A 16,653-nucleotide genomic window follows, 5' to 3' on the forward strand; every position below is an offset into this window, starting at 1 on the left:
GGCTGTGGTGGGTCCTGTTTTGGTGCTTTCACTAATGTTTTGGAATTCAGAGACACAATCTAAGCCACCTGCTACCAGATAGGACTGGTGGGAGTGAACTTTTATGGTGCACAAAACACAAAGGCACAGTTTAGCAAGTTAGTGTAAAGCGGACAGCTGCTTAAATCTCCTCAGGGTGGGAAAGTGAGCATTGCCAGAGCTTCTCCAAGTGACCACTCTCCTGGCCTGTATGACAGACATCTTGTTACTTTTCTTTTTAGTTTAATCATCTCAGTGTGCACCTAAAGAGAAGAGTTTGCTTGTTTTTGAACTCCTTGTCAATATCTCTCATGAGATATTACTGTATTGTTGAGTGTACCTTTTTCCCCCCCAGAAACCTTTTATTTAAGGTATACACACTTCATGCATTTCATAAATACAAATTTAGAAACACAATGCTTGGGGGGAGAAGGAGAGAGATCTTCCATCCACTGGTTCACTCCCCAAATAGCACAAGGGCTGGGCCAGGGTGAAGCCAGAAGCCAGAAGCCAGAAGCCATAGCTTCTTCTGGGTCTTCCACATGGGTGCAGGGTCCCAAGCAGGGTCTGCTGCTTTCCCAGGCACATTAGCAGGGAGCTGGATCTGGAGTGGAGCAATGAGTACTCAAACTGTCATTCATATGGGACATCGGCATCACAGGTGGTGGCTTAACCCACTCTGCCACAACACTGGCCCCTCCACTTAATGTTTTGAAATCAGCTGTGATGTTCTTAAAAAAAAAAAAAATCACACATATACAGTATATTGAGATTTGAAAGTGGAATTCTATTGTTTAAATCAATTTAGGAGAATTGAAGTTTTTGCAACACCTAATATTTTAATATATAGTCTCTCTCTCCATTTATTTTGACCACATTTAATTTTTTTTAAAAAAATTGGCTTATTTTCATTTTATTAGAGAGAGAAAGAGAGGATGTGCTAGCTCCCATCCAGTGGTTCACTTTCACTACCCGAATGCCCACAATGGCCTGTGTGAAGCTGGGAATTCAAGTCTCTTACCCCATGTCAGGGGTGCAATTCCTTCATCCATTACTGCTGCCTCCCAAGGCTTGCATAAGCAAGAATGTGGAATCAGGTGTCAAACCCAGGCATTCCAGTGTGGGACGTGGGCATCCTGCCCACTAGGCCAAACACCTGTCCCAAGAATTTCTCTCTAACCTAACATTTTATGTTTGATCTCAGCCAGAAGGCTAAGAAGCATCACCTAAATTAGAAACGAAGTGATGTACAGTTGTTCACAGTATCCCCTTTTGTTGTTTTTATGTCAGGCAAGCTCTAGACTGTCGTCTTTTCCTCTCAGCACTGGTTGTTACCTAATCTTTGTTGTTGTTGATCAGCCTCACTGTGTGTGTACTGATTTTACTGGTCTTCACAATAAGGCAAATGTTGGCTTGAATGATGTTCTCTATGGTACAGTTTCTTTTCATTAATGTCTCCTTTTCTCCTAAAATGTTAGGATAGATTCTTCTCACCTTGCTTATATCCTTTTCTTACAAGTATTTGGAGCTGTAATTTCCGTGAAAAGCACTGCTTAGTTGGCATCCACACTTCTTGTACACATGTGTTATTATCCTTCAAGTCCTGATGGTATTGGGAGGAAAGTGAGAGTAATATTTAGCTTGTGACTTTGGTTTAACACAGGGATGCATGCTGCAATTACTGGAATAATCAGCAAAGCTGCATTTAAAGGAATGGTTAACTTCTAGGCATAGAGATGGCACAGTGTAGTATTGTTAAAGTTTCTGTTTTTCCACAGCATCATTATTGCTGTTACACAGTCTGTATTTACACTGTAATTACTCTTCATGCCTGTTTACATGTTTAGAATTGCACTGGGGATGGTCCCTTTCGTCTGAAGCATTTCTGTTAGGTGCTGACTCCTGTGCTGTTGGCGTTCACATGGATGGTGTCCCCATTCCCATCTGCAGATGCTGGAGTCCTGGAGGGTGGCTGATGGTGGCTCCTGCAGACCCCTCCTCGTCCTCACCTTTCAGAAGGAGCACCTCATGTCTCTAGGGGTGCAGTTGTGTGTGTGCCTTAGCTTGCTGTGCTTCATTGGGCATCTTGAATCTGTGTTTTCATGTTTTTATTCAGTTTTGAAACATTTTCTGCCATTATATCTTCAGGTATTGCTTTTTTTCAAGTGTATAATCCAGTGATTTACAGTGCTAGTATATTATAGAGTTGTACACCCATTACCATGATCGAATTGTAGAACAAAAATTTTGTCACTCCAAAAAGAAACTCTATAACCATTAGCAGTTGCTTTAAAGCATCTCTTTAAGTTGTATAATATACATAATATGAAATTCACTGTTTGAACCAAGTTCCAGTTTACAGCTCAGTGGCAAGAAATACGCTAGCATTGTTGTGCAGCCTCCACCAGCATTCGTGTATGTAGAATCAGGCTATCTGTCTTACTTGTGACTGGCTTATTTTACTAGACACAGTGTCCTCAGGGTTCATCTGTATAACCGGAAGTTCATCCCTTTTTAAGACTCTTCAGTGTGTGAGTACACCATGTTTTGTGCATCCATCTGTAGATAATGATGTTGTGAACATGAACGTACAAATATCTTTTGAGGTTCTGGTTCACTTAGGGTATGAACCCACAGTGGAATTGCTGGACCATATGCTAATGTTATGTCTAATTATATTTGAGAACCACCATACTGTTTTCCCCAGTCACTGGATTACCTTCCCAGCAGCAGTGTTCAAGTCTTGTTATTTTCTGTGTATTTTAAAAATGATAGCCACCTTGATGTGTGTCAGCTGCTGTTTTTTACCCGTTGTCTCTTGTTTTCCCTTTTAGAACTGCTTTAAATTATGTTAGCTCTTTTTTCTCTCTCTCCTCTGTCTCTTGCCTACCTGTTTGGATTTTCCATACTTTGCTTCTCCGTGCTTTACTTTGGATTTTTTTCTGCCAACTTAGTTTCTTGTTTAAATTCTCTGTTCATCTTAGTTTTGCTTATCCTGTTATTTGGTTTTTAAGAAAATCTGTGAACCTGTTCTTAGGCATCATTTCTCTGCCCTGATTTCTAATCACATGCGTTATCCACTGGGATCCAGAGCAGGCGGGCCTGCTTCTGCCATCCTCAACGATGCTGCCTGTGTGCCAGCTGCCTGTGGCTGCATGTTGGATGTCGTTTCTACACAATCATTTGCAGAGTAAATTGAGGGCTGCACTAGCGTGTGTGCGTCCAGAAATGAATTGTGTTTTTATTTGCTTGGGGCACGGGCAGCCTGTGATCATCTTACTCTGAAGTCAGTCAGGGGCTAGGATTTTCCTGGGCTACTCAGAGGCTGAGGCCTGGCTATTGGGGTTTCCAGTCTGAAGGTTTGCCTGAGGCTGGGCCACCAACCTTGTAGGGCATTGAAATCCAACTTTGTCCTCATGGGCTACCCAGGAGGTTGTCAGAAGTGCTTTTTAGGGCTGTGGTTGCCCCTTCTTCATGGCAGGGCCCCTCCCGTGAATGGGAGGCACGCTGTCTCTTGAGCACTAGTTCTTTTGCGTCATACCCCACGGGCTGAGTTGCTCTCCCGGGAGTGCTGGCCACACACAGGCTGTTCGTGGCGCCTCTTTTCAGAGGCATCTCTTGAAGGTGCTCAGACAGAGGCCGTCTTGGACGTTGGACGCTCATCTACTCCCGCCTGTTTCATTACTAGTCAGCAGAGGAGGGCTGTCACCTACCTCCTCACACCCAGGATTCTGCAGTGCGCCATGGAAATTCTGAGGAAATACATGCAAGGGGCTGAGTGGGAAACAAGCCAGGGATGTTGGATGTTGGAGAAGTTGCTCCAGGGTCAGTCCGACGACCCTCCCCCCACCTCCCCAATCTCTGAACCTCTTCCGGGCCATCTTCCCCAGGGTGGCCACAGATTTAAAGACTCAGCCCCCTGGACACTCTCGTACATGGCCCTCCAGGGCCTCCCTGTGCTTGTTGGGTCCTGACTTCCATCCCCCTTTGCTAGTGCTCTTCCTGTGTGTGGATGTCTTCTCGATTTTCAAAATGCAACCCTGTGTACTTCCCTGGAGCCCCTGTGCCAGCCTCGGGAATCTTCCCTTTAGCATCTGTTGCCCATGGCAGTGGCAGCAACAGTCTTCTTCTGTGGGTAGCCCAGCCCTCACCAACAGGCAAGAACTTTACAGACACACCTTATTTAATCCCGCAAAGCCCATGGGGTCTTCTGGGCAAGGACTTGGCCCTGTGTCTTCTTCTGCAGTGGGGAAGTGGCAGTGCAGTGGGGTCTGTTACATGCATGAGGCTGCTGTGTCTTGCTCCCCTCCCTGGACATTGAGGGGGAGAGGGATGGCAGAGGGTGAACTGCACAACTGTCTAGGAATCCCGTGTGTCCTTCCGAAGTCCACATATTTATTCTGTTGTGCAGGTGCCTGGAGCTACCTTCTGTCCTTTGCGGCTGGCACCCTTGACCTCTCTATGCCTGTTTGGGGTTTATTTTCTGGACCCCTGACCACATGGGGCCTTTTGCAACCGCACTGTCAAGCAGTCAGGCCTGCTGTCATCACACACACCAAGTAAAGTGCTGTCCTGGAAAAGCTGGAATCTGCATTCCTGCCAGTTCCACAGTTAGGCTGACTCACATAGCCTGTGTATCTGAAAATACAATAGGGTTCTTACACCCTAGTCTTGAACAATTTATGAAGGGTTATAGTGGGACCTGAAGGCGACATTAATTCTATCTGTAGTGGATACCACGCCCACCTCCATATGGTGCAGATGCTTAGCATTTATCTCATCCGGGGAAAGCCAGTTCCAACTACGTGATGGCTCTTTTAAAAAAATAAGTCACTTTTTATGAACAGCTTTGGATGTATAGTTTCCCTATTATTACATCTAACATTAGCATGGTATATTTGTTCCAGTTACATTGTTAGACTTTATTCAGATTTTCTGTTTTCACCAGGGATGTCATACTCCTTTAGGTGTTCCTCAGGCTCCATGATGTGGATGACCCTCACAGCTTTGACAGGTGTTCTCAGGTGTCACCTGGGAGCCCCTCTTCTGGAACTTGTCTAAGGCTTTTTTTTAACAGACTGGACTTAGGGGTTTAGGAGGTGCCATCATCACGGCATATCAAAGCACCCATAATACCCACTAGTTGTTCATGGCAGTAAAACATACCCTGATCAGTAGGGAACTGGAACCAGGGGGTTAGCAACAAACAGCTGAAGAAACACTGAACTTCTCTCAACTCTGTTGTGTGCTCGTGATGCCACTTGCTGGTTGTGTTGGGAACTGTTAGTCATTTTGGAAGTAATATCTGTTTTTAAGATCAACATATCTGGAAAAAGGGAGGTTCATTTTTTCCAAAAATTGCACCGAGCTAAAACCGAAATTTTAGCTGATGCGAACGTGTTGTTCAGGCGTTAGCAGTACTGCCCTCACTATGCGTTCATTGGACAGTAACGCAACCCCAAGAAAAGGATGGTTGATGGGTGTTTTAAGTCGGCTAGGTGTAGGAGGCGCCAGCCCCAGGTTGGGTTATGGTGACTGATTCGCGAGTCTCGTCCTCTCCCTCCTGGTAGCTACCATTTCTCGAATAACTACGACTTCGGGCGCAAAATCACGAACTCCTTGTTTTCTAAGGTTCCCTAAGGCCGCAAAACGGCTGCTCGGTTTTTACCCAGAAGGCCACTCGCCGACCGCCCCCAAATTTGCATACGCACCCTTCACTGGGGCGGGGCTCACAGGGGGCGGGTCCTGTGCGCGTTTGGCATCCGCGGGTCTGGCGGCGCCGGGACTCCTGCCTGTGCGGTTTATTTTCGCTGAGTGATTTTTCTTCCTTGCTTGCTGATCAGTGCACGCACGCCCTGGGCTCCGGGGCGGTGTCAGAGCAAGCGGGAGGGCGTGCCGCGTTCCAGGCCAGCTTTTGACGGGCTCCCGGTGTTTGTCGTTGCAGGTGGTTCTCCTAGGCATGGACATCCTGTCCGCCCTGGTGACCCGGCTGCAGGATCGGTTCAAGGCGCAAATCGGCACAGGTGAGCCGCGGGGAGATCAGGACCGGCCGACTCTCCACCCACAGCCTTCCCAGCTCTCCATCTGGCTGCGATTTTGCCTTGCAGGGCCCGGCCCCTACCCTCCACCGCCTCCTCTCCAGGCCCCTCCTCTAACCTCCACAACCTCTCCCTACTCCTCCAACGTGCCCCCCCACTCAGCCCCTTCCTGGGCCTGCATGGCGGTGGGGGATGGGGGATGGGGGCTGCCTCACTGCCACCCCTGCCCTGCCAGGTTCAGCCCTGCTCAGTGACCTAACTGCACCCACCACCATTTCATCCCCACTGCCTTTTCCTTTCAGCCTCGGCATGCTAATGTGGAGCAGCAGTAGCATGTATTCTAATATGCAATACTCCTGCCACTTTTAGTTTTGTTTTTTTTTTTTTTTTTCTTTTCTTTTTTAAAGGTTCATTTATTTGAAAGGCATTGTTAGAGGTAGAAGGATACACAGGGAGAGATGATGGTCTATCTGCTGGTTCACTCTCTGGCCAGGGCGTCCCATCTAGATGTCCACGTGGGTGGCAGGAGGCTAAGTACTCATGCTATCATCTGCTGCTTTCCCTGGTGTGTTAGCAGGGAGCTGGATCAGAAGCGGTGCAGCTGGGCCTGGAGCTGCAGCTCATATGGGGTGCTGGAGTCCTAGGCCCCCCACTTTTACTTCTTAGGCAGAATTGCCTTCACTGTTAGTGCTGACCTGGTCATTATTTGTTTCCAGCCTTCCTTTACAGAACCGAGCCAGGTGGATTTTTCTGCAGATGATTGTCATTGGCCTTGCTGGCCTCAGTTTGATCGTAAATGTCACTAAGGTGTGCAGTATGTGCTCACTCTTATTTTGGGGCAAGACCAAGGTGTCAGCAAAGCAAAGAGAAACCACAGATTTCAGAGATTTAGAGATGACTTAGTATCTTTCAATTCTCCACTGCTGGCATTTCATGATTGCCATGTAAACACTAAGCAGTTCTGTCTGTGCGACCATTCCTAATAGAATGTCTCCATTTAAAAAAAAAAAAAGATTTTAGTATTTTATTTATTTGAAAGAGTTACAGAGAGAGGTAGAGACAGAGAGAGGTCCTCCATCCACTGGTTCACTCCTGAGATGGCTGCAATGGCCGGAGCTGTGCCGATCCAAAGCCAGGAGCTTCCTCCTGGTCTCCCACGTGGGTGCAAGGGCCCAAGGACTTGGGCCATCTTCCACTGCTTTCCCAGGCCATAGCAGAGAGCTGGATCGGAAGAGGAGCAGCTGGGATTTGAACCGGCGCCCATATGGGATGCCGGTGCTTCAGGCCAGGGTGTTAACCCACTGTGCCACAGCGCCAGCCCCAATGTCTCCATTTCTGTTAATGCACGTGTATCTCTTTTCATTTATTGGAAAGGCAGAGAGAGAAAGTTGGGGGGTGTGGCATGTCAGCAGACAGGGAGAGAAATCTTCCCATCCTCTTATCAGCTCCCCAAGTGCCTACAACAGTTGAAGCTGGGCCAGTCCAAAGCCGGGAGCGTGGAGCTCCATCTGGGTCTCCTGCAGGAGCCAGGGGGAAGGAATTTGGAATCTGGAGCAGACCCGAGCCCTGAGCCCTTAGCTGCTGCTTAGTTCTTGCACCGCGTGCCCGCCCCTGAGTGTTCTTTTCTAATCAGGGCCCTCCTTGAGAACAGGTGGTGAACTGTTTTCCCATGTGGCACTAAGCTATCTGTCTACATTTTTTTTTTTTTTTAAATAAAGCTCTGACACTTAGAAATTTGATATCTTAATAGTGTTCCATTTTCTTTCTAAATTAGCTGAATTCTCAGGGACAACTCTTGTAGTAGAGGATTGTAAATTCTCAAGAGAAGAAGAGTGTGCTGACCTCTGGTGTGTACAAGTCACCACCTGACATGTGTGTGCGATGTACAGTTAAACAGACATGCAGATGATGAGATGGATGTACAGTTAAACAGACATGCAGATGATGAGATGGAGGTTGCCCCATAAGTGCCCAGCCAAGCACATAAGATGGACTCTCCCTTTGTCTCTCTTTCCTAATTACTTTTTTTTTTTTAAAGATTTTTTTCTTTTTATTTGAAAGAGCAGCAAGAGAGAGGGAGAGGGAGAGGAATAGGAAGAGAGACAGACAGACAGACAGACGGACAGAGAGACTGCAAATGGCTGCAAGAGCTGGGCCAAGCTGAAGCTGGAAGCTGGGCACTCATCCTGGTCGCACACATGGGTGGCAGGGCCCTAAGTAATTGGACCATCTACTGCTGCCTTTCCAGACACGTTAGCAGGAGGCTGGATCAGAATGAAGCAGCCAGGACTGGAACTGGTGCTCTGGTGTGGGATGCCAGTATCATAAGTGGAGGCTTAATTTGCTGTAGCACCTCACAGCCCCTCCAGCATTCCCTTTTGTGTTGACTCTTCCCTCACAAGGCCTTCTATTATAGTACTTCCTCAGCTTACAGATGTGATGGGAGCTGGCTGGAGGGAAGAGGGGAAGGAGGGAGACAGTCGTTTTCTTGTGGTTACTTGCATGGGTTTCAGCAAAGAGAGTGGAGCTGTACACAGGATGGGTGGCTTTCGAATGAGATAATTCCAGTGAGGCCAGGGCTTTGTCTTCCCAGGTAGTGGAAATCGAAACACTCTGTGACCACAGATCTTCAAACAGGTTCTCAACTTGCATTTTGATTTTCAGTGCTGCCAAGTCTAATAGACAGACTGGGAGATGCGAAAGACTCTGTGCGGGAGCAAGACCAGACTCTGCTGCTAAAGATCATGGATCAAGCTGCTAACCCTCAGGTAGGCAAGCGAAGTGTTCCAGCGCCCACTGGTATGGTTGTGTGTGTACACACTCCTGCAGGCTGTAACGCCAGAGATGTCTTTCAAGCTGCTGTATTACTTAGGAAAATTTTTATAGCATTTAATCTGGCCCCATATATTTTAATACATAGTATTGGCTTGACTTATTATTAAATCCTTTAGACATTTTTTAAAGATTTATTTATTTATGTGAAAGTCAGAGTTACACAGAGAGAGAAGGAGAGGAGAGAGAGAGAGAGGTCTTACGTCCTCTGGTTCACTTCCCAATTGGCCGCAATGGCCGGAGTTGCACTGACACGAAGCCAGGAGCTTCTTCCAGGTCTCCCACGTGGGTGCAGGGGCCCAAGGACTTGGGCCATCTTCTACTGCTTTCCCAGGCCATAGCAGAGAGCTGGCTTGGAAGTGGAGCAGCTGGGACTTGAACTGCCGCCTGTATGGTATGCCAGCACTGCAGGTGGCGGCTTTACCTGCTATGCCACTGTGTCTGCTCCTCCATTAGACTCTTTAGCTCCTTGTCTTTACTGATTCTCATTGTTCTGAAAAGAGGCAGCTGTGGGGGCCAGAGGTATGGAGCTCTGGTCCCTGTCTGCCAGTGAGCTGTGGCCATAGGGATGGGTGACACAACCCTGCTTTCCAGGGTCCTGTTGCTGGGGGTCCTCAGAGAGAGCCCCGGGAGTCAAGCAGGTGCTGGGCTCAGGAACAGGCTGGGACAGCTGTTCCAGGCAGTGAGTACAGTGAGTGCTTCCTCAGCAAGGCGCCTGCCGTCTTTTGGCCTCACTTACCTCACCCGTAAAATAGGAACAGCTCTCCTTTCCTTTCAGGATTGTTGGGAAAATTCAGTGCAATTCTACGAAAGGGAATGTGGTTTGAAAACTGTAACCTGATAGACCTGATAACATTGTCTGTCCCTGTTTTACAGGGCGTTCTCTAGAGGGCTAAGTGGGTTGCTAGGGGATGAGACCTATGAGATGCCTATTAAGAGGCTCCTCTTCTGCGGCCACCTTGCTGAAGGCAAGGCTGCGGAAGGCTCTGTCCTCCTCACTTGTTCTTTGTTGTCTGCAGTACGTCTGGGACAGGATGCTGGGAGGCTTCAAACACAAGAATTTCCGCACGCGAGAAGGCATCTGTCTCTGCCTTGTTGCCACACTCAATGCGTAAGTCCAGGGTGAACCAGGGGTTTTATATAAAGTGTGTCACCTTTTGAGATTGTCTTTTTGTCACTTGGTATCATGGCAGTGAGGTCGCATGCATGTTGTTGCCCATAACAGTTAGTCCATCTTAACACTGAGTGGATTCCATGCACAGGTGTATCACACCTGCTGAAGAGTGTCTGGGTAATTTCCAGTTTTGTTGTTATGAACATGGGTGTACAAGTTCTACGTGAACTTCCATTTCTTGGGTCAGTGCCCCATGATATAATTGTGGTTAATCGTTGGGTCATTTGGTAAGTCCATTTTTGGTTTTAAAAGAAACTGCCAAATCCCATTCCCGCCAGCAAGGTTCAAAAGATCTGGTTTCTTCATACCTCCCTGCTGGTATTGGCTCTTATCACTGTGGGTTTTTTTTTTTTTTTTTTTTTTTTAGCCATTTTATGTGTATGCAGTGATGTTTCAGTGTGGCATTAATCTGCATTTTCCTAATGGCCATTGACATTGAACAAATCTTTCCTCATGCTTATGTAAATGACAGGTTTTTTTTTTTAATTAAAAATTTCAAATCACATTTTCTGACTTTAACAGTAATACTGTGTGTGTATGTGTATATATATATATACACACACACAAATTAACATAAGGAAGAAAACAGATTACAATAATTCTGCCACCTTATTTTTTTCTACCTGTAAAGTTATGTGTGTGTGTATGTATAAATATTTTTTTTAAATTGGGATTATAATGTTTGCATTTCTTTGTAAATTTTTTCTCAACATTAGCCTTTTTTATTTTTTAAGATTTATTTTCTTTTTTTTGAAAGGCAGAGTTACAGAGGGAAAGATAGAGATAGAGGTCTTCTGTCCACTGATTGACTCCCTACATGGTCACAATAGCCAGGGCTAACCTGGCCGAAACCAGGAGCCCAGAGCTCCATCTGGATCTCCTACATAAGTGCAGGGGCCCAAAGATCCAGGCCATCCTCCACTGCTTTCACAGGCACATTAGCAGGGAGCTGGATTGGAAGTGGAGCAGCCGGGACTTGAACTGGTGGTGCCTATATAGGATGCAGGTGGTGGCTTAACCATCACATCACTGGCCCCTGCGTGTTAGCTTTTTCCAAGTCATTGGATTTGACCATGTGGCTGAAGGTTTGTTTCATCATAATAGTTCTGGGAATTTACGCTGAGGAGGCGGTGAGGGTAATCAAGAGGGCAGCACTCAGTAGGATGGTGAGGAGTTGAGCCGTGTGGTCACTGTCTTTCACTGCGCAGAGTTCGGTGAGGACCCTCTAGGGTATCACAGTTGGATTGGCACACTGGCTTGCACAAAACAGGAACCAGGACATGACAGAACAGTAGTGTAGGGGCAGCTTCTGGGAGGCAAGGCCTGGCTTTGGCTCAGTCCGGAAGCCATAGGGCCAGAATGGAGATAGCCAGGATTCCTGAAAGGAGACTCAAGTGCGTGGAAGCCCGAAGGCTCTGAGCTCTGCCCAGAAGGGCCATCAGGGCACACTGACTTTGCAGCCAGCCATGGAGGGGACACAGAGGGCCTTGGGGTGAGGCGGGACAGAGGAAGAGGAACTATGGGCTTCTTTGCTCTCACTAACAAGAAAACTGTTTGCTTTCAGCTCTGGAGCACAGACTTTAACTCTAAGCAAGATCGTGCCACATATATGTAACTTACTTGGAGACCCAAACAGCCAGGTGAGTGAGGAGGGAACGCCTGGGTGGGAAAACTACGTGGCCAGTGGGTGTTCTGAGCATGCCCAGTGGGTGGGAGGGGCTTTATCCATCTCTGTAGAATTCTGATGTTTGTTTACCCTGCCAGTCACCCATTGACCTGGATAAAATTCACGGGTGAATGTGGTGGGCATTTTGCCACCTTCTGTACGAATGGCTGAGAAATAAGTAGCCTATAAATTATCACCCAGACCAGTGCCCAAGATGCTGTCTCTCTGGTTACCATCTCTGCTGCCAGAGGGTAGGGCTGGAGTGGGGAGAAGGATGGGGCAGGGGCACGAAGGGATTTTCCTGGAGTAAGGAAGATTTCCTGTATTTCCTTTGGGTGGGACTATCCTGGTATGTAGACATCAGTGTAGAAACTCGAGAAGCAGAACCCTTAAGAACTAAGCGTGTTATTTTATGCAAATACCACCTAAATTTCAAAAAGTGCCACTTCCTCAGGGTAGGGGCATGAGAGGGTTGGCCATGTGCTCTGTGATTAGCCGTCAGTCAGTGCACCAGCTTCCCAGCCCTGGGCTGCAGAAGTGCCAGCTGTCTTGCCCAGTTCAAGCCTCTTCTTCACTCAAAGGCCTTCTTATTACCTCAGCTTCTAGAATGATAAGAAACACACTGCAGAGGTGGGTGCTTAGCCCAGCAATTAAGATGATGGGTTGGGTACTGGTGTCCCACATGGGAATGCCTGGGTTTGATGCCTGACCCTGGCTGCTTGCTCCAGCTTCTTGCTAAGGCAGATCCTCAAAGACAGCAATGATGGCTCAAGTGATTAGGTTCTTGCCACTCACGTGGGTGACCTGGTTTGAGTTCCTGGCTCCCAGAGTTGGCCCAGTTCAGCCCCAGCCATTGCAGGTGCTTGAGGAGTGAACTAGCATGTGGGAGCTCTCTCTCTCTGCCTGTCAAAAAAAAAAAAAAAGTTAAAAATTCATGTTTATCAAAAAGATACTCTATTAGATAAAGGATCTTCCATTCACTGATTCATCAGCCCCCCTCCATGTACGTGGCTGGATGGCCCAGGCTGGCTGGGGGCTGAAGCCGGGAGCTGAGAATGCAATCTAGATCTCCCATGTGGGTGGCATGGACCCAATTACTTGCCATCACCACTCCTCCCAGAGTCTGCATTAGTAGGAAGCAGAGTCAGCAGCTGGAGCCTGGTGTCAAAACCAGGCCCTCTGGTGTGGGATGCAGGCATGTAAATGGTGCAGCGGAATGCCTGCCCTTCATGCTTAGTCTTAACTGAAGATTGCTAACTTACCCTCCTTGTACTTCCTCTCGCCAGCTGTCAGGTCCCTGGGGGTCTGCACAAGTGCCATGCACCCATCCTTTCTCCTTCCTGTCTTGGCTCAGGCCCCCACACTAGGCCTCTGGTCACCTCCTCCTCCGCATCTGTGTGCTGTTGGCCGCTTCCTGCCGTCCGTCTCCTGCCCACTCACTGCCTGTCTGCCTATTGGCTCTGCTCCAAGCTTTGTTGAAAATAGATGGCATTGGAGGCCGGCGCCGCGGCTCACTAGGCTAATCCTCCAACTGTGGCGCCGGCACACCGGGTTCTAGTCCCAGTCGGGGCGCCGGATTCTGTCCCAGTTGCCCCTCTTCCAGGCCAGCTCTCTGCTGTGGCCAGGGAGTGCAGTGGAGGATGGCCCAAGTGCTTGGACCCTGCACCCCATGGGAGACCAGGATAAGTACTTGGCTCCTGCCATCGGATCAGTGCGGTGCGCCGGCTGCAGCGCGCCGGCTGCGGCGGCCATTGGAGGGTGAACCAACGGCAAAGGAAGACCTTTCTCTCTGTCTCTCTCTCTCACTGTCCACTCTGCCTGTCCAAAAAAAAAAAAAAAAAAATAGATGGCATTGGAAATACAAATTTTCACGTTTTAATTTACTCTACGGTCAGCATTAATGTAAAAAATACTTTGAACTATTTAAAAAGTTTTTGAATTACCAAGTGGATTATTTTGCCCTTTTCTCCTTTTTGGTCACCTCTCCGTCTTTTCTATGGAGGAAAATGTTACAGAGGGCACACTTTGAGGGTGTCGCTGCTTCCACAGGTTATCGTTAGTGGAGCAGAGAAGCCGGTGTGGCCAGCTGAGGTTATTAACAGTGGTCACGCAGGTGATCTGAGTATTTACCCAGGCCTGGGGCTGGCACCCTGGCTTCCTCAGCACGTGCAGCCAAGAGACCCAGGAGACACTGTCCAGGACACTTCCAGGGCTGGTGTGGGCGGGAGGCGGGGAGAAACCCCACGGCGGTGCATGGACCCTACTCCGGCACTGTCCTCACAGTCCCCTTCTTCTCCATGCTCTTACTGAGTGCTTTCACTGTAGGCTGTCTTGTCTGTTGGCTTGGCTTGTGGGTGTGGGGATGGGAGTACTGCTTGATTGTTTTTGAGCCTAAGGTTTGTTTCTGTAGCTGGGATGGACAGCACCCTGATGTGTCCGGAAGGGATAGGCTTAGACTCTCTCTGTCTGAAACAGGGCAGGCTAGGTGTGGATCCAGGAGACAGGGAGTGCAGTGTTAAACACATTTAACGTTTTGAAACAGTTACACTCTAATCCTTGAAGCTCTTCAGATGGCTGATCCATTCCAGGTTTCCCTTTCTTGTGACCTTTTCTGCTAGGAGAGTCCGTAGCTAGCAGCCGTCCCTACCCCCACCCCCACCCCCACCGCCAGTTGTCTGCACTTTGAAGTTCAAGGTTCTACAGAAGGGTCTGATCTGCTGCACTCTTTCCTGACTTTCCTCATTTAGGTCTAGAGAAGGGGTAACTTGTAAGATCTCTCCAGGGATAAAACAGCAAGTTTTTCCTCATTTTAGAAGCAGGTAAATTTCAAGTGACCAACACAATCCCCCATTTCTAAAAGTGTTGATTTAGTGAAGAGTTTCAGGTGGTGTTTAGTCTTCAACAGTTTGTCATAGTGTTTGGAAGCTGCAAAAAGGTGGAGTATTTTCAGACCTGTGAGCTTCCTACCATAGTGCACAAGACTAAATTGAAGAAACAGGGCCTGCCGCTGGTCCTTGCTTTGCTTTCAACAGCCAGCTGACCATGGGGGGCACTTGAGTCTGAGCCTCAGTTTTCCCTTTGTAATGGGGCGGTGGTGAGTACTTAACTCTCCTTCTTTATGAGTGATTGGGAGGAGACTGTTGCTCTAAGTAGAAGACCCTCAGAAGAGCCAAGTCACTCAGTAGTCTCTTCATTTATTTATTTGAGAGAAAGAGACAGAGCTTCCATCTGCTGGTTCACTCCTCAAAATGCATACAAACCTGGGGCTGGACCAGGGCCAAAGCCAGGAACCAGAAACCCATCCAGGTCTCCTGCATGGGTGGAGAGATCCAGCTACCTGTGTTGTCACATCCTGCTTCCCAGGATGCTTGTTAGTGGGAAGCTAGAATTGGGAATGGAGTCAGGACTCAGATGCAAGCACTCCAGTTCGGGATATGCATGTGCCAGATGGTCTTGACAACTAGGGCAGATGCCTGTCCTGAGGTGGTTATTTTCATTTGAAATAATACTCCCTGCCTTATGTCATGAGTTTCTCAGGGTTTCTGAGAAACTTGTAGGTGTATAGTATTTTTTTTAAGATTTATTTTATTTATTTGAAAGAGTTACAGAGAGAGGTAGAGACAGAGACAGAGGTCTTCCATCCACTGGTTCATTCCCCAGATGCTGCAATGGCCAGAGCTGTGCCCATCTGAAGCCAGGAGCCAGGAGCTTCCTCCAGGTCTTCCACATGGATGTAGGGGCCCAAGGACTTGGCCGTCTTGTACTGCTTTCCCAGGTCATAGCAGAGAGCTGGATGGGAGGAGGAGCAGCCAGGACTAGAACCGGTGCCCATATGTGATGCTGGCACCTCAGGCCAGAACTTTAATCCACTGTGCCACAGTGCTGGCCCCAAGTGTATAATATTTTAAATCATGAAACACAAGTGGACTTCAAAATGTTCATGGAAGATAGAACTAAGATATAAATCTACTTTGGTGCAAAAAGCTTGAAATCTGTGCAGATTAGAGGTCTTAAAATTGTTCATGGGAAGTGTGCATTGTGAGAAAGTACATGGGTTTCAAAATGACTTTGCACCAAATAAACTAATCCTTTAATTCCAGTTCTCCACGACATTTTTGTGGTAGCCATGCACTTAATTATTGGTGCTCTAGGCTATATACATACCTTCATGTACCAAAAATTAGCTTCATTACCAAAAATTAGCTGATTCTGGATAGTAATAATAATAATACATCTTACAATAGTAACCTTACATGGAATTACATCTTACTGTTCTGTGTAGTCACCATAAAGATTATATGTTTTTCTTTAAAATTTTAAAATAAGATTTATTTTATTAAGCCAGAGTTACAGAGAAAAGGGAGACACAGAGAAAGCTTTTCCATCCACTGGTTCATTCTCCCCCAAGTGACCACAACATCCGAGACTAAGCCAGGCCAAAACCAGGAGCTTCTTCTGGGTCTCCCATGTGGTAGCAGGGACCTAAACACTTCAGCTATCCTCCGCAGCTTTTCCCAGACCATTAGCAGGGAGCTGGATCAGAATTGGAGCAGCTGGAACACAAACCAGAGCCCATATGGGATGCCAGCATTGCAGATGGTGGCTCTACCAGCTATGCTGTGATGCTGGCCCTTATAATATTTTTTTAAATAGTTATTTATTTGAAAGGCAGAGTTAAGGGGGTGGGGGAGGGGGCAGAGAGAGAAAGAAAGAGAGAGAGAGAGAGGTCTTCCATCCATTGATTTGCTCCCCAGATGGCCGCAGTGGCCAGCTGGAGCTGCGCTGATCCAAAGCCAGGAGTCAGGAGCCTCTTCCGGGTCTTCTGCATGAGTGCATGGGCCCAAGGACTTGGGCCATCTTCTGCTGCTTTCCTAGGCCATGGCAGAGAGCTGAATCAGAAGAAGAGCAGTTGAGACTTAAACTGG

General features: G+C 47.7%; 1 protein-coding gene and 1 non-coding gene across 50 annotated transcripts in view; one reads left to right on the forward strand and one right to left on the reverse strand.

Annotated features, from left to right (window-relative positions):
* Window positions 1-16,653, forward strand: part of CLASP1 (cytoplasmic linker associated protein 1) — a 295,826-nt gene that overhangs the window by 94,795 nt on the left and 184,378 nt on the right. For all 49 annotated transcript variants that reach the window (XM_051838605.2, XM_051838621.2, XM_051838622.2 and 46 more), the window contains exons 3-6: window positions 5,963-6,041; window positions 8,721-8,824; window positions 9,908-9,999; window positions 11,627-11,702. In XM_051838605.2, the coding sequence (XP_051694565.1) occupies window positions 5,963-6,041; window positions 8,721-8,824; window positions 9,908-9,999; window positions 11,627-11,702 (351 nt within the window). The remainder of the gene's footprint in view (window positions 1-5,962; window positions 6,042-8,720; window positions 8,825-9,907; window positions 10,000-11,626; window positions 11,703-16,653) is intronic.
* On the reverse strand, window positions 5,366-5,492 carry LOC127488610 (U4atac minor spliceosomal RNA). Its single transcript, XR_007916378.2, has one exon. It is a non-coding gene; the product is annotated as a U4atac minor spliceosomal RNA (small nuclear RNA).

The sequence above is a fragment of the Oryctolagus cuniculus genome, chromosome 3 (assembly GCF_964237555.1).
Source record: "Oryctolagus cuniculus chromosome 3, mOryCun1.1, whole genome shotgun sequence".
In the NCBI taxonomy this organism is placed as follows: domain Eukaryota; kingdom Metazoa; phylum Chordata; class Mammalia; order Lagomorpha; family Leporidae; genus Oryctolagus; species Oryctolagus cuniculus.